This window comes from Nansenia antarctica (assembly GCF_963989245.1).
Source record: "Nansenia antarctica genome assembly, chromosome: 3".
NCBI lineage: Eukaryota > Metazoa > Chordata > Actinopteri > Argentiniformes > Microstomatidae > Nansenia > Nansenia antarctica.
This window is the reverse complement of record NC_137688.1, coordinates 24,217,959-24,235,342: the sequence shown is the minus strand read 5'-3', so window position 1 is coordinate 24,235,342 and position 17,384 is coordinate 24,217,959. Positions and strand designations below refer to the sequence as shown.

The following is a 17,384-nucleotide window of genomic DNA, read 5'->3' as shown; positions in this document are numbered from 1 at the left end:
CAGCTACATTGACAAGGCAGCATACATTGACAAGGCAGCTACATTGACATGGCAGCATACATTGACAAGGCAGCTACATTGACAAAGCAGCTACATTGACATGGCAGCATACATTGGCATAACACCGGCAATGGATGACATTTTGCGTTTCCCGCTTTTCCTGGCACCTGGCCAGTTTTAGGTGCTTGAAGGAACATCTTGCTTGCTGGCTTGAGTAACGTGTCAGTTTCTTTCACTACGGACTTAAAATGTCCACAAGCCAACTTCGCGGTCAAGAAGGATGGCACTTTTGCGACATCTATGTCACAACTAGTGCTGTCCCAAACGACTATTTTTCTAGCGATTAATCTAGCGATTATTTTATCGATTACTCGATTAGTCTAACGACTAATTTATCGATAAGTCTAACGATAATTTTTGTACTGTAAAAAATAAAATAAAATAAAATAATAGTTTTGGGCTCCACCTCACTGCTATGTTTAGCCAACTTGAATGCCAACATGGCCATTTAGAAGTCTGTCCATCACCACAACACATAGCTAGCTAACGTTACTCTCGCTGCTATGTTATGATTAGCTAAATTGATGCTAACGTAGCATGCGAACTACGAGCTAGATAACGTACAGTAGGTGCTCGCACCACAATGACAATAGGCTACCGTAGCTAGCCAGCTACATAGCTAACGTTACTAACACCAGAAGACAAGACATACGAACTGTGGTGAGCTACATTGCTTGTGTAACATTAGCTAGTAGCTATCCATTTTCACTCATACACTTAATTGTCTCGCCTGGTAAAATAAAGGGAAAAAAAAAAAAAAAAAAAAGTCTTTTTTTTTATTTGCGACTAACCGACGCATATTACGCTAACCGACGTATTGACGTAGTCGGTGGCGTCGACGACGTCGAATAATCGTGACAGCCCTAGTCACAACATTTATTACTTTTCTGATCGGACAACTGAAGGAGGAATACATTTTTTGCGGATATTAATACATTTATTTTTCTCTTTGTTTTGACTTGTAGGAGGAAGTCCACTTGTCCGAACATAAAATGTACTTGTCCCGGACCAGCGGACAAGCCTTAATGTCGAGCCCTGTAACTACAATATCTAACTTATATGGATTCCACTACCTTGTCTTCAGAGGTAGGGCCCACCTGTTTAGGGCTGAAGGTGAGAGCCGGAGAGAGCAGCAGTTGGTCACTGTTTTTCCTTTTCGTCTTGTACAACAGCCACTTGATACCCCGTTAACTAGACCTCATGTCTTCAATCAATACTAAACGCATTGTCTGGTTCTTAAGTTGGCTATGAGCAATGAAGTGTGAGTGAGATAATTAGTTAATACATATTCTACCTTTATAGCTCTGAAAAAACGTTGAACCTATTAAAAAATAATTACACTTGCAAGCAGAGAGAGAGAGTGTGGGAGCCTTTTTTTCTACTCTTAGTCAGTTCTTTTCTGATGCACCTGTCAAATGCATAATACAGGTGTGCAAAACCCCTTTTTGGCTTTAAGACATACCCACATTCACTGGCTCATTGTCTGAAACACAATAGCTGTACTTGCAACCAGAATAATGCTTCAGTGAGCGCTGTCTTCAATTCAGGCCAACTTTGATGTGTTATTGGTTAGGGATGCTCCGATCTGGATTTTTGGGGCCGATACCGATCACCGATTTGTTTCCTCAAGATCAACCGATACCGATACCGATTTTAAAAAAAATACATAACTGACTGGATAGCCTAAGTATTTTTTGCTTTTTAGACAAAAGTTTTGATCCATTAGGCACCAAGCAAACGCAGACCCATTTTTATGGCATAGTAAAGGTCTGGCCTATCACCCAGTTAGGGCCTGAAGCCCAAGTCAGTCGATATGGCTGTATAAAAGACATCATAAACGTGGCCTTCATGGTTTACATACTGTTACGTCCTCCTATGTTTTCTGTTCAGTTATCTGTCTTCCCCAGGGGGAAAAAAAAAAAAAAAAAAAAAAAACGGTTTTTGCGATCGGCCATTTTTGCCGATCACCGATCGAGTCATTTGGAGTGAAATCGGCCGATTTAAATCGGTGGCCGATAAATCGGAGCATCCCTATTATTGGTGGCAACATGTACTGTGGAGCTTCACCATAGGGGCTCAGCAAAAGCAGCCAGCAGTGTGTGGACTAATGTGATTACGCCCACCCTGCATAGAGAGAGAGGAGAGGAGAGGAGAGGAGAGGAGAGGAGAGGAGAGGAGAGGAGAGGAGAGGAGAGGAGAGGAGAGGAGAGAGAGAGAGAGAGAGGAGAGAGGGAGAGTGACAGAGAGAGAGAGAGTGGGAGAGGTAGAGAGTGAAGAGAGAGAGAGACAAAGATACACCAGCCAGGAACATAACCCTGATTCTGTTTCCCTTAAGAGTACTGCTAAAGAAACATAATACCAACTCCAGACTGGACACATTGTTGAAAGACCAGATAGCAGTCTACAGATTCAGAGGAATCTCAATACATTTTGCATAATGACCTGAAGATGCTGTTGATCAATAAGAAGCACACTGGATACATGAAGGTGACTGTGTCCTCTGATGTTAGACAGAGAGACTTGTCCTGTCGTGGGAGGCACACTATGCAACAGATAGGTCAGATCTGCATGCATCAGTCCTCCAGCACAGAGAAGGTGTGTGTAATAGTGTAAAAAGTTATTATTATTATTATTATTATTATTATTATTAGGACTACTAAGTTAGACCAACCACTTTCAAATCTGGAGGTCAACCCCTATGTCACAGATACATGACCATGACAACCCTTACCTCACATATACATGACCATGACAACCCCTACCTCACAGATACATGACCATGACAACCCCTACCTCACAGATACATGACCATGACAACCTCTACCTCACAGATACATGACCATGACAACCTCTACCTCACAGATACATGACCATGACAACCTCTACCTCACAGATACATGACCATGACAACCTCTACCTCACAGATACATGACCATGACAACCTCTACCTCACAGATACATGACCATGACAACCTCTACCTCACAGATACATGACCATGACAACCCCTACCTCACAGATACATGACCATGACAACCTCTACCTCACAGATACATGACCATGACAACCTCTACCTCACAGATACATGACCATGACAACCCCTACCTCACAGATACATGACCATGACAACCCCTACCTCACAGATACATGACCATGACAACCTCTACCTCACAGATACAATGCCATATCAACCCCTACCTTAGAAACATGTCTAATCACTCTACAGAACAGAACATTGTCATGTTAAGGCATGGCGTGGGCGTACCATTATAAAAGCAACATTCCTACATGTGATATGGATTTCATCACAGACACCGCCGGACTGTCACACTATCCATTAATGTAATCTGTCTGCCAAGCTGATCACCAGCACCCCCCTCTTTCTCTCTCTTGCCTATCCTTTATTCCACCAGCCTTTCCCATCTAAATCATCCATTGGTTTGACAGCTGCGGATGTGCTGCTGTGACAGAAGATTTATTCACTATTGTTTTCTCTCTCCTTTTTCAGCCAGGGCATTCTTTGGCTTAAATGAGCAGGTCTGATTCACCACCCTGCCCTCCAAAGTATCCACTTGTTCTCTCTCTCACATGGTTTAACCTCATTTCATGTTTAAGTGAAATACAGTAAAACCTCCCTCCAGACCATGTTTACATCAACCCCCTAAGCCACTCCCATAGAGATGAAAGGATTGGATAGGTGTGTGCAGAGAATGCACATTCCACCTACTGTAGACTATCTATTCAGATCTACAGGAGAGACTAGCCCCAGCAGCTGATTTTAGAATCCAGCATTTGACACAGGGGAAATGGGAGGGGAACCAGGAAGTGAAACACTGTCTGTTACACAGCTGCTGACCTATGAAAAGACTTGCAGGCTGTTCCTGGGGACTGCATCTGCTGATTCCACACAGATGGTGCTGATTTATACATTATCTTTTCGGTTGTAACCACAAACCTTCTTTAAGGGCCTTGTCCACATTGTGTGATATCACCACTCTCCTCGTCTGCATCGACTCCAGGAGAGGCACAGAGAAACGTCCCTGCAAACACAGTACAACATAATTTAGATCGGTATAAATGCATTTCTACAGTTACAATGATGGATAGGCGTCTAACTATAGGCATAGGCCCAGTGAATATTACATTTCATAAACAACTTGGTGGTACTTGTGGTACTGTGATTATTGTGGAACAACTAAGCCTGTAGCCAAAGAAATTGAGTTTCCATTCAATATCCATTCAATGATCCATTGTATGCTAATAATGACATGACCCTATCGTATCAATATTCCAATTGTCCATAAACAAAGGACAAACTAGGCTATTTCAAGATACAAGTTCATACATAATTTAATAGATCCTGGACAAGAGGGAGTACTGAGAGATGTCAAACCCAAGAGACTCAGTTGGAGAAATGACTGTGGCAGCCTTGAGCAACAAGGACGTTTCAAAACAACAAAAACGCCCACGCGACATTCTCCAGGACATCACATCAAAACGTCACATGAAGATCAAACAATTCTTGTTTCAAACGCTTTACTGAAGCTCCACGACATCATATCAAATCATAGCATGCAGGACTTTTTTTACTGTAGTAAATACTGTAGTAGTACATGCCTACTGCCAGTCAGTCTTCCGAAATGAACGCTATAGACAGAATCTATGACAGAAACGTGAATGTGAACTCGTGAGCTTAGAATTATAAGGTTCTATCTCCGTTTAGGGTAGTTCAGAGATATTGAGCGTCAAAGTTTTTACATTCCATTATGTTTTGTGAGATGGAACCTTTGTATTTTATGAATTACTAACTCAAAAATGTCAACATTTTAAAAAATAACACAACACAGGCATTAATAAACACCTAATGGATCAGATTATGTAAAAAAACTCAATTTTGACAAAAATGGAGATAGAACCTTATAATTCTACCGTCACGAACTGATAACGATTCTTACCATTAATGTGTTGAATAAGTCCAACAGGTAAGCAGACTGTCTGTTTGAAATGTCAAATCGGCTAATCTTAGGGGGACTCTTCTTCACCAGGAGCACAATGCTGCCCAGCAGAAAGCAGAGCAACGCGAAGGAGACGTAAATAAAAAGCTTCAGAAAAAAGGACGTGACTGTAAGCCCCCCGTATCCGAACTGAAAAAGTAACGCCGCGACGATTCCCAAGCAGAAAGCGGGCAAGAAACGGAAAGAGGAACCGATGGAGACATGGGCGCTAGACATGGGGGCACCGGCGCTGCTGCTCCTGCTGCCAGCCAGATGCATGCTGCTGTCACTGACATCTCCTCACCGCCGACACCAGCACAGACACAGTGTTCCTCGCGTTTGTTCAATCTTCAGTCACACGCACTGACCCACTTCGGGAGAGAAGGCACCATCCAATAACATTGAACGCGGGACCCTTTACAACTCGTCTGAAATCCACGAAAAAAACATGTCCTCGCTCTCACTGTTGGCTTCAGATGTGCATTCTAAAGCGAGCCAGGTCTCGAGTTCCATTACATGTAAACAGTTTGAGAAGAAGCTAGCATGCTAGCTAGCTTCTGTTGCTAGCCAACTAAGACTGGTCTGATTGTCACTGAGCGGTTTAGCTAGATAGATAGATAGATAGATAGATATCTACCGTACCTAAGCAAATCAAATGCACCTTGTCAGTATAAATGACGCACATACGACGTATAGCTAACGGCTCGAACCGTCGGTAGAGGCTAGGTAGCTACATAATAATAACGTATAATAAAAACACTCGGTAAGTGTGTTAGTTAGCTTTTACTTGCTAACCCACTCCAGCAGCAATGATCTAGTAATAGCTAGCTTAGCTAACGTTGGCTTGTGTACAATACATAACGTAGAAAGCAGTAGCTAGTTAGCTAAAATAGGGCAGGGCTTTTTCCTAACCATTATGTCTGCAAAGTCCATACTAAAACAATAAAAATATCCCCCCCCAAAATAAATTCGTATTCCTAGATGTCCTCCGAAACAGCTGATGATGACACCTGTGTGATGTCGCGGAAGCGAAGGCAGCTTTGTTATGGCTCGCCCTCTGTCGTCGTTTGACTGACTGGCTAGTTTACTTGACAGACAGACACATCTCTCCACACGTCAAATTATGTCGACCAATCGGCGTGAACGTATTAACCGCACACTCCAAAATTTGGAGTGTGCGGTTAATACGTTCACGCCGATTGGTCGACATATTTTAACATCAAATCAGAGATGTTTTGTCAGGGGTCACTGTGGTTGACCCAGAGTTTTGGTTGAACTACTACTAGGCTACTTTATAATACGTTGTTTTGAAATCTTTTAATATCAATGTGGTGATTTATCAAGGCCAACAACTACCTGATCAAGTACATAATACATTGTCACTTTCATACACTTATTAGGTATTGACCTCTGATCAATTGCATAATAACGCCAACTTTTTTCATTTAGCTAATATAATATATTGCTGAATACATAGGCTCTCTGCTAATACTCATTTCAACCACAACGTTATTTCATGAGGACATTTTTTTTCTCTAAAGACCTCTACTGCCACCATGTGTTAATATTTAAACACATATCATATGGCTGGTTTCCCAGACACAGATCAAACCTAATATTAGACTAAAACGTATTTAAATTGAGATTTTCTAGTCCAGGACTATGCTTAAATCAGTGTCCGGGAAACCGCTACATAGGTTACCGTAAACCATCCACACTCACACACAGAGGTAGCCAACTGAGCAGACACCACACAGACAACATAGTCCTGTCCAGTAACCCCTAGCCCCTACACACTTGTGTAGATCAGAATGGATTTGTAAAAGTTACTTTATAGAACTTTCAACTTATGGGGGAGCTTTTGAGATAAGTGGGACCCTTAAATGTATTGGACAGATATGGGCACACCTCACACCCACGACCAAAATCTTATTTTGCTAAAGTTTGTTAGCCTTTTGATTAGAATAGATTAGATTAGGTTAAACTTTATTGTCATTGACCGAGTACAGGTACAAAGACAATGAAACGCAGTTCAGCATCTTAACCAGTGCAATAGTGCATAGTGCAAAAGCCATAAATGTATGGACAGTACATGGTGGTACAGTGTACGGTATTACAGTGAGTATAAGTAAATGAATAATAAGTCAGTATACGTGCAATGACTATGAATATAAAAACATAAATAATGAAGTGTGAGGTGATGAGATAAGGAATTGATTAACATTATATCATGAACCATACAGTCAACAATCAAGTCAAAATTGGATGTAAAGAATTAGTGACAAAAGTTCCATATTGTATCTACATGAGCGTATGAGCAAGATGGTGGTCGCTACCTTATCCCTTCATAGATTCTTAGGTCGCTCCACCCTGCCCATTGATAGGTTTGGTGGTATTGTTTGGTTAATTTTTGCGCTCTTTCTCCTTTGAACTAAGAAACTCAACATTGTGTGAGAGCTTCTCAGACCACAGACTGTAGTGTGGAAAGATGGGACAGGGTATATATACAGTGGTACAGCTACTGAAAGACTGAATAGGGTATAATATAGCAAATAAAAATGTGAGCATCCTAATGTATTTCACTACATACACTATGAGGCCACCTTACTCCAGTAAGTCATGCTCTATCATGTCAACTCAAAGTTAAAACTAAAATGTAATATAACTGTTAGTGATTACAGCCACTAGATGGTGCAATGTACGATGGTACAACTAATGCATTGATGCATTGCAATAAACTGCCTGCAAGTCTGTAAAACAACATTTGCCAACAATACGTTTATAACAAAACAATAATCATTTACATTTACACAAACTGTTCAGTCAAACAAAGTCTACACTTTGTTTGCATTTATAAATAATGCAACATAGTGGGCAAGCACACCTGACAGAGCAAGCCTCTAAATCCACTGGAACATAAACAAAAAACACCACCACAGACTTCGAAGTTTCATAGTTTCATTTTCTCTAACTGTTTTAATGTGTTCATGACTCGATTGAGGGAGAAACCGAGTCAATAGTGTGGATTTTGTTTACTTTGGGATTGACTAAGGGCCTATCTGGTGTGTGGTATCCACAGCAACCACGGCACCAATTGACTGTGTTCAGGCACAAACAGGAAGTGGAGAGGCTGAGAACAGCAAGCGAAACCAAACGGTCGTCAGCCAGAGCACAGTAGGCCTAGGTGAGGTCAGGTTACTGTAGGGCTGCTGGCTCAAACTCAACAACAACCTCTTTTATTCAGTAGAAAGTAAAGCCAAACATGGGTGGTTGTTTATGAGGACATTTTGAAAATACTAGGAATATTACATTTCACAATCACTACGATTTATGGAAACATCACAACACTTTTCAACAGGTCTTATGAAATAGCTCCCATTGAAGCCAGTTGAAACAAGTCCTACTAGTGACTAGAGTTAGTTAGGTGACAGATAAGACATGCACTCAGGACCGGTTTTGCAGACTTAGATTAAGCCTAATCATAGACAAACAAGCATTCAACGAGAGTCTATCGAAAGTGTGAATTTGAAGTCAGGCTTCATCTTTGTTTGGCAAAACACCCCTCAGTGTCAGGACCATATTTCTCAGAGAAGCGGTCACATGACATGACATGACTGAGGACAGCAGGAGCAGAGCATAACAGATAAATAGATTATACTGGAATCGGAACTGAGTGAAACTACAGAGCAAATGTTTCACGCACATCAAGGTCATAAAATATAGGACATTGATCTGTGTTTTAAACATACGGTAACCAGTCTACAGTTTAAGTAGTAAGCATAACATTGTAAAACCACAGAATAAAAAAAGTACGAAATACATCTTTTTATTAAGATATGCATGATGATGATCCACAGGATTAAGAGTTGCCCATGAATGTGCATAGTGACACACTCAAACGTGTGATCTATGTATCGAGCAACCTACCTAGCCACACAATATCACGAAGGCACAAATAAGCAACAAGCATTAACAATTTCATGTTCACATACAGTAGATGTCACAAACGCAGACATGTTGATAAAAAAAATAAAAAAAAAGTCATGTACGTATCAATAATACAAAAAAAAATACAAATCTAACATCAAGATTCAGAAATAATTCATTCATGGGGAGGGGAATCAGGGATATAATTCTTGTTGTCCACTTTGGATTAAGTTTTCCCTTTATATAAAAAATATATAAGATTGCTTAAAAGGCCTATAGATAAATTACCAAGTGCATTTATTCACCTCATGCTTTAATTCCATGGAGAGTATCTCCTCAAAGGCATTAGACATGGCTGTAAGGTGAGCCATTAGGCACGGCTTCATAAGTGCTCTCCCATTCTTGTCTTTGTCAGTGTACATACACAGCTTGGCGTGGCGTGCCCCCACCCCACACACATACACACACATACACACTGTCCATAAGGTGCAGAAGCAGTTTGCCATTACGCAGACATTTCACTATATACATTATTAACAGTGGGCAGAGTGGGAGAATTTCCCAACATAAACACTATTATCACAGTCAGTGGCTTGGTTTGCACTCCCTCTCTTTCTTTCTTTCTTTCTTTCTTTCTCTCTCTCTCTCTCTCTTTCCCATCGCATTTAAAAGGGCCCTGAGATCTCCACGTTTCAGCATGGATGCTTATGGTTAAGCTCACAGTGGAGCCCTGTACAACGACCACAGTATTACAAACTGTGTATGAACACCCACTCTTGTATATGTCCACTGGGACAGTCATTTCCTATGACAAAGGCAGTCTGGTCCAATAAAGGAAGCCTATGAATCGCATCGCTCTGCCATGCTTATCCTGCTACAGAGCTGTATCTGGTCAGACAGTCAGTGTGGTGTCCACGCAGGTCAGGGCCAGTGGCTTCAGCAGCTCTTGACCGAGGACTGTGAGACGTCCGAGGTCTTCATGATGACACTGGCGCGGGTCTCGGAGGCGGTGGCCTGGCTCGAGGTGCCCGGGGGAGGGGAAGCCGGCTGGGGAGCCGGGCAGTGGCCTGGACCCACCCCTGTCCCTGTGGCTGTCCAGGGGGTGGGGCTGTGGTAGCTGATGAGGGGCGTGGGGTCCCTGGTGCTGGTCACTCGGAAGTTGGTCTTACCCGCATTGACGAAAGTGGCCATGCTGGGTAGTGAGCACTGGGGTACCCGGAGGATGGGGTTGGCGTTGGCGTATCCCGATGTCCCCCACATCAAGCGAATACCCTGTCAATCAAAGAGAGAGGCGGGTCAATTCAGTCCCAAAGATTGCAACACTAAATTCAATCAATGTACCTAAATACCGAGTTAGCTTGCCTCTCAGCATTAACAGTAGTCTGTGAAGGGTCATAAATCAATGCTAGAATTAGGGGAGAGCATTTCATTGACCTAGCAAATCATTGCACGACATGAACACACTGTTACACACGTTTTAAACCAATGTAAATAGTGTTGTGCTGCTGTTAAAACGATCCCACACAGTCTGAAATGTCCACTCTACTTCAGAAAAATGTAAGGATTTAACTGTGACTGTGACGACCACTGTGTATTTATTTTATTTTTTTTATTGATACCGTCAGGCAAACGGTACAAGATACCAAAACTGAAAACTCTGTTTATGACCAGGGCCATATCTGCACTGAACAATTTAAAGCACTGATATTCTTGTCTTTTCAGTTTTCACCCCACTTGTTTGTTATGTGCCCCACCTGACTCAACCTTGCTCTTTCTTATCACTGACGCTGTACTTTACTATGATGTGTCTTTTGTGTCTGTATATTGATTTTGTCTATTGTGTTTTGTGTGCCATGTCTTTTCTTTCACAGCTGTGAAATTGATTGCCCAAGAGTGGGACAATAAAGTGTTCTGAATCTGAAACATCCAAACCTCAACATGATGGTATTCTAATGCACAAGTAGAGACAGTAGAGATTGACTGGAAGGATGGGGGTGAGAGAGAGGAGGGATGACATGCAGGAGAGGTCGATGTGCCAGAATCGAACCAGGGACCCTGCGATCACGTGGCACGCGGCTTAGTGGGCTGCACCACAAAGGCACCGCAGAGAGACTGTTGATTGAGCTTGGTTTGAGGACAGATCAAGACATGAAATGAGGTTTAATCATTAGCCAGCGGAAAAGGTGAATCTAGCCTAACATACGATGACGCGCCAGCACAGGGCTTTTTTTCCTCTACTTTCTGTACGCCAGAAGTCTCTTGAACAGGAACTGAAAATAAAGGCTCAGCAAGAGGGGGTAGAGGTAAAAGGGACAGTACCATGCTATAGTGCTCTTAGTACTGTTGCTAAAGTAGTATAACTGGATAGTAATGACACACAATTTTATTTAAAAAAAAACACTTAACTGTTGGCTTCAAGTAGAGGCTTGTTTATCTTTTGATCAGGCAAGTTAATGATTCAGCAGAGTGTGCATTTGTTCCTCTCTCTGTGTGTGTGTGTGTGTGTGTGTGTGTGTGTGTGTGTGTGTGTGTGTGTGTGTGTGGGCGCGCACCCAGGCAGGCCCAGCCTTGCTGTTGAGGCCTACTGGCAGAAGCTAATGCTGATAAGTGCCCTTCCCCAGAGCCTTCCATGTTGTACTTCTCCCCATGGCTCTGCCCTGCCCTAGCACAGCTCACATAGAACAGGCTCACCCTGCCCTAGCACATAGAACAGGCTCACCCTGCCCTAGCAAATAGAACAGGCTCACCCTGCCCTAGCACATAGAACAGGCTCACCCTGCCCTATATGGATATTACATAACAGTTAGGGGACCATTTTGATGAGGTGTTTCTTTGCTTTTCATAAAGATATACATGTATGTCCTGTATCTAGTTTAATGTATTGTGTGCTGTGCACACTACTAAATGGACTGTATGTAAACAAAGCAGACCTGGGTTCAAATAGTATTAGAAGTCAAATCCCACCCATCTGGCTGAAACATATGGTAGACACTCCTGCCTTACCTCTTTGGTGTCCTCCTCACTGTGAACACTGTCCGTGTCGCTCTCTGGAAAGCAGAACAGAAAGCAGAACCATGAAAATGATAACTCAGAGATTTCCGGACAAACAGGTTGGAGAAGCAAGAAAGTATGGGTGAATGAAAGAATGTCAGATAAAAAAGCGGGTTGGCAACACAATAGGTTTATCTTGCTGCCTCATCAGTGAACTCTAGATGCATCTCTATATTATTATGGTACAAGTCAATCCGTCTGCTTCATCATATTCATCTGAGTAAGAACTTTCCAAAGATACGTGTGTGGTTATACAGTGTGGTTATATAGTACATACAGTACTACATTCTAATGTAGTTTTACATTCTAATGTCCCATTATACAAAAAACCTAAATATCAAACCGTGTGCTGTCCTAATATGAACCATATTTACATACCATATACAGCATAAATACCTGTACTGTAGTACTGAGTCTAAACACATTTGGAGTTGAACTGTTTCAGTGTGAATGTCGCTCCCAAGCAACATATTAACTTATTATATAATGACAGTGTGTTGAATGACAGTTAATGTAGCAATGTTTATGATAACAAGCACCTGAGGACCTTGAGCTTGTAACAGAGGAGCTATAAACCTCCTTTGGACATGAAGCAATACACTACTACAATATCTGGCTTGAATAAAGGTTCAAAGGTTTCTGTTGGGTTTGCCAATTTGAATGATGGGAGTTAATGATACTGCCTTACAAGTCAACAACAACGGTGCTTGAAAATATACTGTAGTGGCCTGGCTCGAAAAAAATTGCGTTTGCTTCCTTTTTTATCAAATTCTTGAGGTACGCATGATTTATCTTGCCTAGTTTTATGGAAGCAATGAAATAGTCCAAGTAGTGTCTACCCCAAATCAAGTGCACCTCACTAATTTGGAAAATAAATTAAGTACTATTTTGACCTAAGTCTGCCTCCAATTACCAACTACATGATTCAACGTACATTCCCTAATGTCAATCTACTAATACATATTATAGTCAATTTCTACCTTGTTCAGCAGTGATTATATCAGTAATAACTATGATTGTCACTGATATCTATTGTGAGTACTTGTGAGCAACACTGTATTGCGTTAGAACATGGGGTATAGTGAAGGGTGTTCTATGGGATGGAGAGGAGAACATGGGGTATAGTGAAGGGTGTTCTATGGGATGGAGAGGAGAACATGGGGTATAGTGAAGGGTGTTCTATGGGATGGAGAGGAGAACATGGGGTATAGTGAAGGGTGTTCTATGGGATGGAGAGGAGAACATGGGGTATAGTGAAGGGTGTTCTATGGGATGGAGAGGAGAACATTTGGTATAGTGAAGAGTGTTCTATAGGATGGAGAGGAGAACATGGGGTATAGTGAAGGGTGTTCTATGGGATGGAGAGGAGAACATGGGGTATAGTGAAGGGTGTTCTATGGGATGGAGAGGAGAACATGGGGTATAGTGAAGGGTGTTCTATGGGATGGAGAGGAGAACATGGGGTATAGTGAAGGGTGTTCTATGGGATGGAGAGGAGGGTGTGAGCGGAGTTAGCAGCTAACCTCCATATGAGGACACAGGGGAGATCTGGAGCGGGTACGGGTGACTGGAGCTGACCGACTGCTCCTCATTCTCTGTCGTCACCTCGATGGTCTGGCAAACAAACGGCAGGTGGTCGTTGATGATCAGGTGGTCGTCCACAGGGCTTCGACTGGCCGGATGATATTCTGATGGTGAGGAGAAAGAGGAAGAGGATCTCTATTTATAAACCTGTCCTTCAGCCCGAAGGCTGTGGCAATCTACTGATGTATGCATATTGTACTAACTACTGATGTCATGTATGGATAATGTTTAACCCTAAAGTATTAAGATTAGGCCAAAGGTCATACCTGTCAATGTGGTGCTGTCTGTAACATGCGCCTCCTTCATTTCCTGTTTAACCATCAATGGACCTCCATGCTCTCCTACAGAGCCATTGGTGCTCTCCAGTGATGGAGACCGAGGCACCACATGCTAGGGTGAGACAGGTAGAGGGTTAGGTGACGCAGGCCACGGTGTGCGTAACACAGGGAGAGGGGTGGGTGACATTGGTAATGGAGTGAGTGAGAAAGGCAGAGGTTAGGTGAGACAGGCAAAGGGGTGGTGAGACAGGCAGAGGCGTAGGTGACACAAGCAGAGTTGGGCGAGACAGGGGGTGGGGTGGACATCCTTTAGGTGAGACAGGTAGAGGGGTGGGCATCTTTTAGGTGAGACAGGCAGATAGCCCCGGTGAGGAGGGATTGCATTAATCATGTCTTTAATTTAGTCTTGAATTATAGTTAGGAAAGAGTTGCTTGAAATTATGAATTTTAATTGTGAAATGGCATAGAAGCAGCGTAATGTACACTTACACAGCCATATACACAGCCATATACACTAATAATACTCTATAATTGTTAATAATAATGATAATAATAATAATAATAATTGTTATTACCTTTGACTTTCCCTCTTTTTCAGTCCTTTTCTTTCCTAGATCACATAAAAACAAGACACCATTGAGTAAGGCTACTCATAATAACAAAAAAGTATCCTCCATCACGAAATGAAGGCTCAGCAACATGTGTACAAATGCCTATCAATGAACAACCAAATGCATATCAAGTGTTTACATATCGCAAAAAAAGCATACTCAGAGTCAGGGCACAGTACAGGATATAAACATGAATGAAAAATGACCACGTCATAAAGCCTTATCTCTACCATAAGCGTTATCTTCTTTCTGAGAGATGATCTTTAATGTGACCGCTGCCATTTAGAATCCAATCACTGCTCTTACTGAGTCAGATGAAGAAGCACTTGCCTCTCTTGTGCTGGCGCTCTGATGCAGACAGCATCTTGTATACTTTGAAAGCGTTGGTTCCTTTCTTGGTGCTCTGGTCTTTTACCTCCTCGATATCGGGAAGAGAGTTCATGGCACAGCGGAAATTGGCCTTCCATGTTTTCGGGTCTGGCTTGTCCACCCCTGCTTGATATTTTCCTGAATGAACACAGTCACGTTTAGGGAAGGGTAACAGGGTAACACTACTGCTGTGTTGGTCAGAACACAGGCCTTTGTATGGAAGAATGCAGCACAGCCATGTCCAACATAAATTCGTTATAGTACCTGTATGGACGGCCCAGTTTTTGAATAAAGGCGCATCTTTCTCTAAATCCCAGCCGTGTCTGGCAGCGTGCATCCATGGAATCTGGAAGATCCGCTTCTCCTGCAGGTTAACAAAGTAGAAGAAGAAGAATCAGAAGACATTATTGCCATGACATGTAAACATGTTAGGAATTTGGTTTGGGACAGTGGAGCACGGTAGGACAGCAGGACAGGTGCAAGACAGGACAAGACAGTGCAAACCAACATCATAGTGCAAGAGTCATAAATAATAAAAGAATCAATAAATATAAGAAGTGCAAAGTGTTCAAGTGTTCATGTCCAGACAGTCCAAAGCTCTCTGGGTGGGGGTGGAGGGAGGGTAGATAGATAGGGGTCAGGTCAGGGGGGGGGGCGAAGAAACCGTGTCCTGGGTGTGCGGGGTCAGCCATGATCTTCCTGGCCCTCCCCAAAGCCCTACTTTTAAACAGGGCCTCAAGTAAATGTCAATCATTCAGACGTACATATATACAAAGATGTGGCTAACTCCAAAACTTGGCTACGTGTTGCCAGTTTCTACATATTGCACAGTACGCCTTCTTTTTTTAAAAGTGAAACACATCTGGCAACTATATTACACAACGTAAAATACAACAGTCAGAAGAAGAAGAAAAAGTGATTGGAAAATCACATTCAGGCTGTTTGGATCTGGGTGCATTGCAACGACCGTGACCGCATGATAGCCCACACTCATAGTCATTATTATTAAGTAAGTACATTCACTCACTCTGTTAACCCATTTCAATCCTGGAATTTTACATGAGTTGATCTGTTCTTCCAGCCATGGCCGCATGCGCATCCTCTCCACAGGCATGATGGCCTACAGACAGGAGAGGAGGCAGGAGATGAATGCTTGAACATGATTGAACATTTCCCCCTCAGATCATGAAGGGTTAAAAACAGTAGATCAGACAACATCTGAGCATGTGCGGTCCATTCGGGGGATGAGGTAACTCCCTGGGGCATCAGTAACTTCTGATCTAATTGGCAACAGAGCCCCACTGCTGCCAAAGCACATCTGGCAGGTCCACCTTTCAAATCAAAGTTTGTGCGGTTGTGCCCCACAAACGTGTCAACGCTATCTACATCTATACAGTAAACTTTGCATCAGGCTTATAGTGAACAACATGCAAGATGCCTTATATGCTGCACTACAGGCAAGTGTAATCACGTAGTGATCAAAGTCCACTGCAACAGGCACTCCTAAGCCAACAGAGTAACTGTATGGAAGTGTTAGTTTCATATGACATTAGTGCTCCTTAGGCTAATCATAACTTGGTACAAAATATGAGTCATAAGCATAAGTTGGAATAATTTACATCAGAGCGGAACAAGTCTGCAACTGAATTACAATTACAACAATCTAACCTTACATAATAGAACTTCCATATTGACAATTCAATGTATATGTTATAACCAGCAACATATCCAATGGGACAACCACGATCTGCAAACGGGTACTGTAACAACAATGGTTTGTCGAAAATATGGTGCGCATAAATAAGCACAGTTGCAGCTACAAAGATACAATTCGCTCTATCTCGCCAAGTCACGCTGTCGTCAAAAACTGACAGCAGGTCATGTTCAAGTTCACCAGAAAGCTGGGTGACAAGTCACCCAAAAGTGAAAATAACATTAATTCCATGTTAGGTACCCACCTGATCATAACAATGTATTACTTTCGCTTAGATTTCATCATGCGATTCACGGTTATGGGGGACATGGCAGGCAAAATAATGATTCGGAAACATACCTGCAAGTAGTCTATTCAGCTGGAGAATTCCCTAGTCCTCTTTTCAGAGCAGCAAAGTTAAAGTCGAGTTGTTTAGGATTCTGAATATCAAAACGAAAACTTCACTTCTTCTATTTCAGTGTCCAGATCGAAAGCAAAACAAGTAAAGGAAGTGCCTGGCGTGGAAATCCCCTCCCGATTTGTTTGTTTCGCGTCTGTTGAGCCTAGATGGCGGTGTTACAGGGTTTTGGAGATCACGGAAGTCTGTTCATTGGTCTACGCCTCTGCGATGGGCAGCTCGATTTCATTTTCACTTCCTCAATCTCCATGAATTCCACCCTTTCAGCCCCTTTCTGCTTGAAAGATAGTAGAAACGAAACTACTCTGCTGTGCATGTTGCACCATGTGTTTCATATATCTTTTTGCAAATGTGCAGCTCAACCAAGTTTGCAGACTACAGTATTATAGTGCTAGAACAGT

At 42.4% G+C, this 17,384-nt stretch overlaps 2 protein-coding genes across 3 annotated transcripts in view; both read right to left on the bottom strand.

The window, feature by feature from the left end:
* Positions 1 to 6,085, bottom strand: part of snx25 (sorting nexin 25) — a 39,353-nt gene extending 33,268 nt beyond the window's left edge. The window contains exons 1-2 of one of the 2 annotated variants that reach the window (XM_080525855.1): positions 5,965 to 6,085; positions 4,014 to 4,098 (exon numbers count right to left, since the gene is read on the bottom strand). In XM_080525855.1, coding sequence (XP_080381981.1) covers positions 4,014 to 4,098; positions 5,965 to 5,985 — 106 coding nt within the window. In that variant the 5' untranslated portion in view covers positions 5,986 to 6,085. Of the gene's footprint in view, positions 1 to 4,013; positions 4,099 to 5,013; positions 5,487 to 5,964 lie in introns of those variants that run through there. The other variant, XM_080525854.1, reaches the window with a different exon arrangement.
* A 2,811-nt stretch (positions 6,086 to 8,896) lies between these two features.
* Positions 8,897 to 17,101, bottom strand: irf2b (interferon regulatory factor 2b). Its single transcript, XM_080525072.1, has 9 exons — positions 16,926 to 17,101; positions 15,900 to 15,992; positions 15,137 to 15,236; positions 14,834 to 15,010; positions 14,468 to 14,502; positions 13,881 to 14,004; positions 13,554 to 13,718; positions 11,983 to 12,026; positions 8,897 to 10,251 (listed from the first exon to the last, which is right to left on the bottom strand). Exons 2-9 carry the CDS (start codon positions 15,984 to 15,986, stop codon positions 9,916 to 9,918), a joined length of 1,068 nt encoding a protein of 355 aa, XP_080381198.1. The 5' UTR covers positions 15,987 to 15,992; positions 16,926 to 17,101; the 3' UTR covers positions 8,897 to 9,915.
* Positions 17,102 to 17,384: the final 283 nt, after the last annotated feature.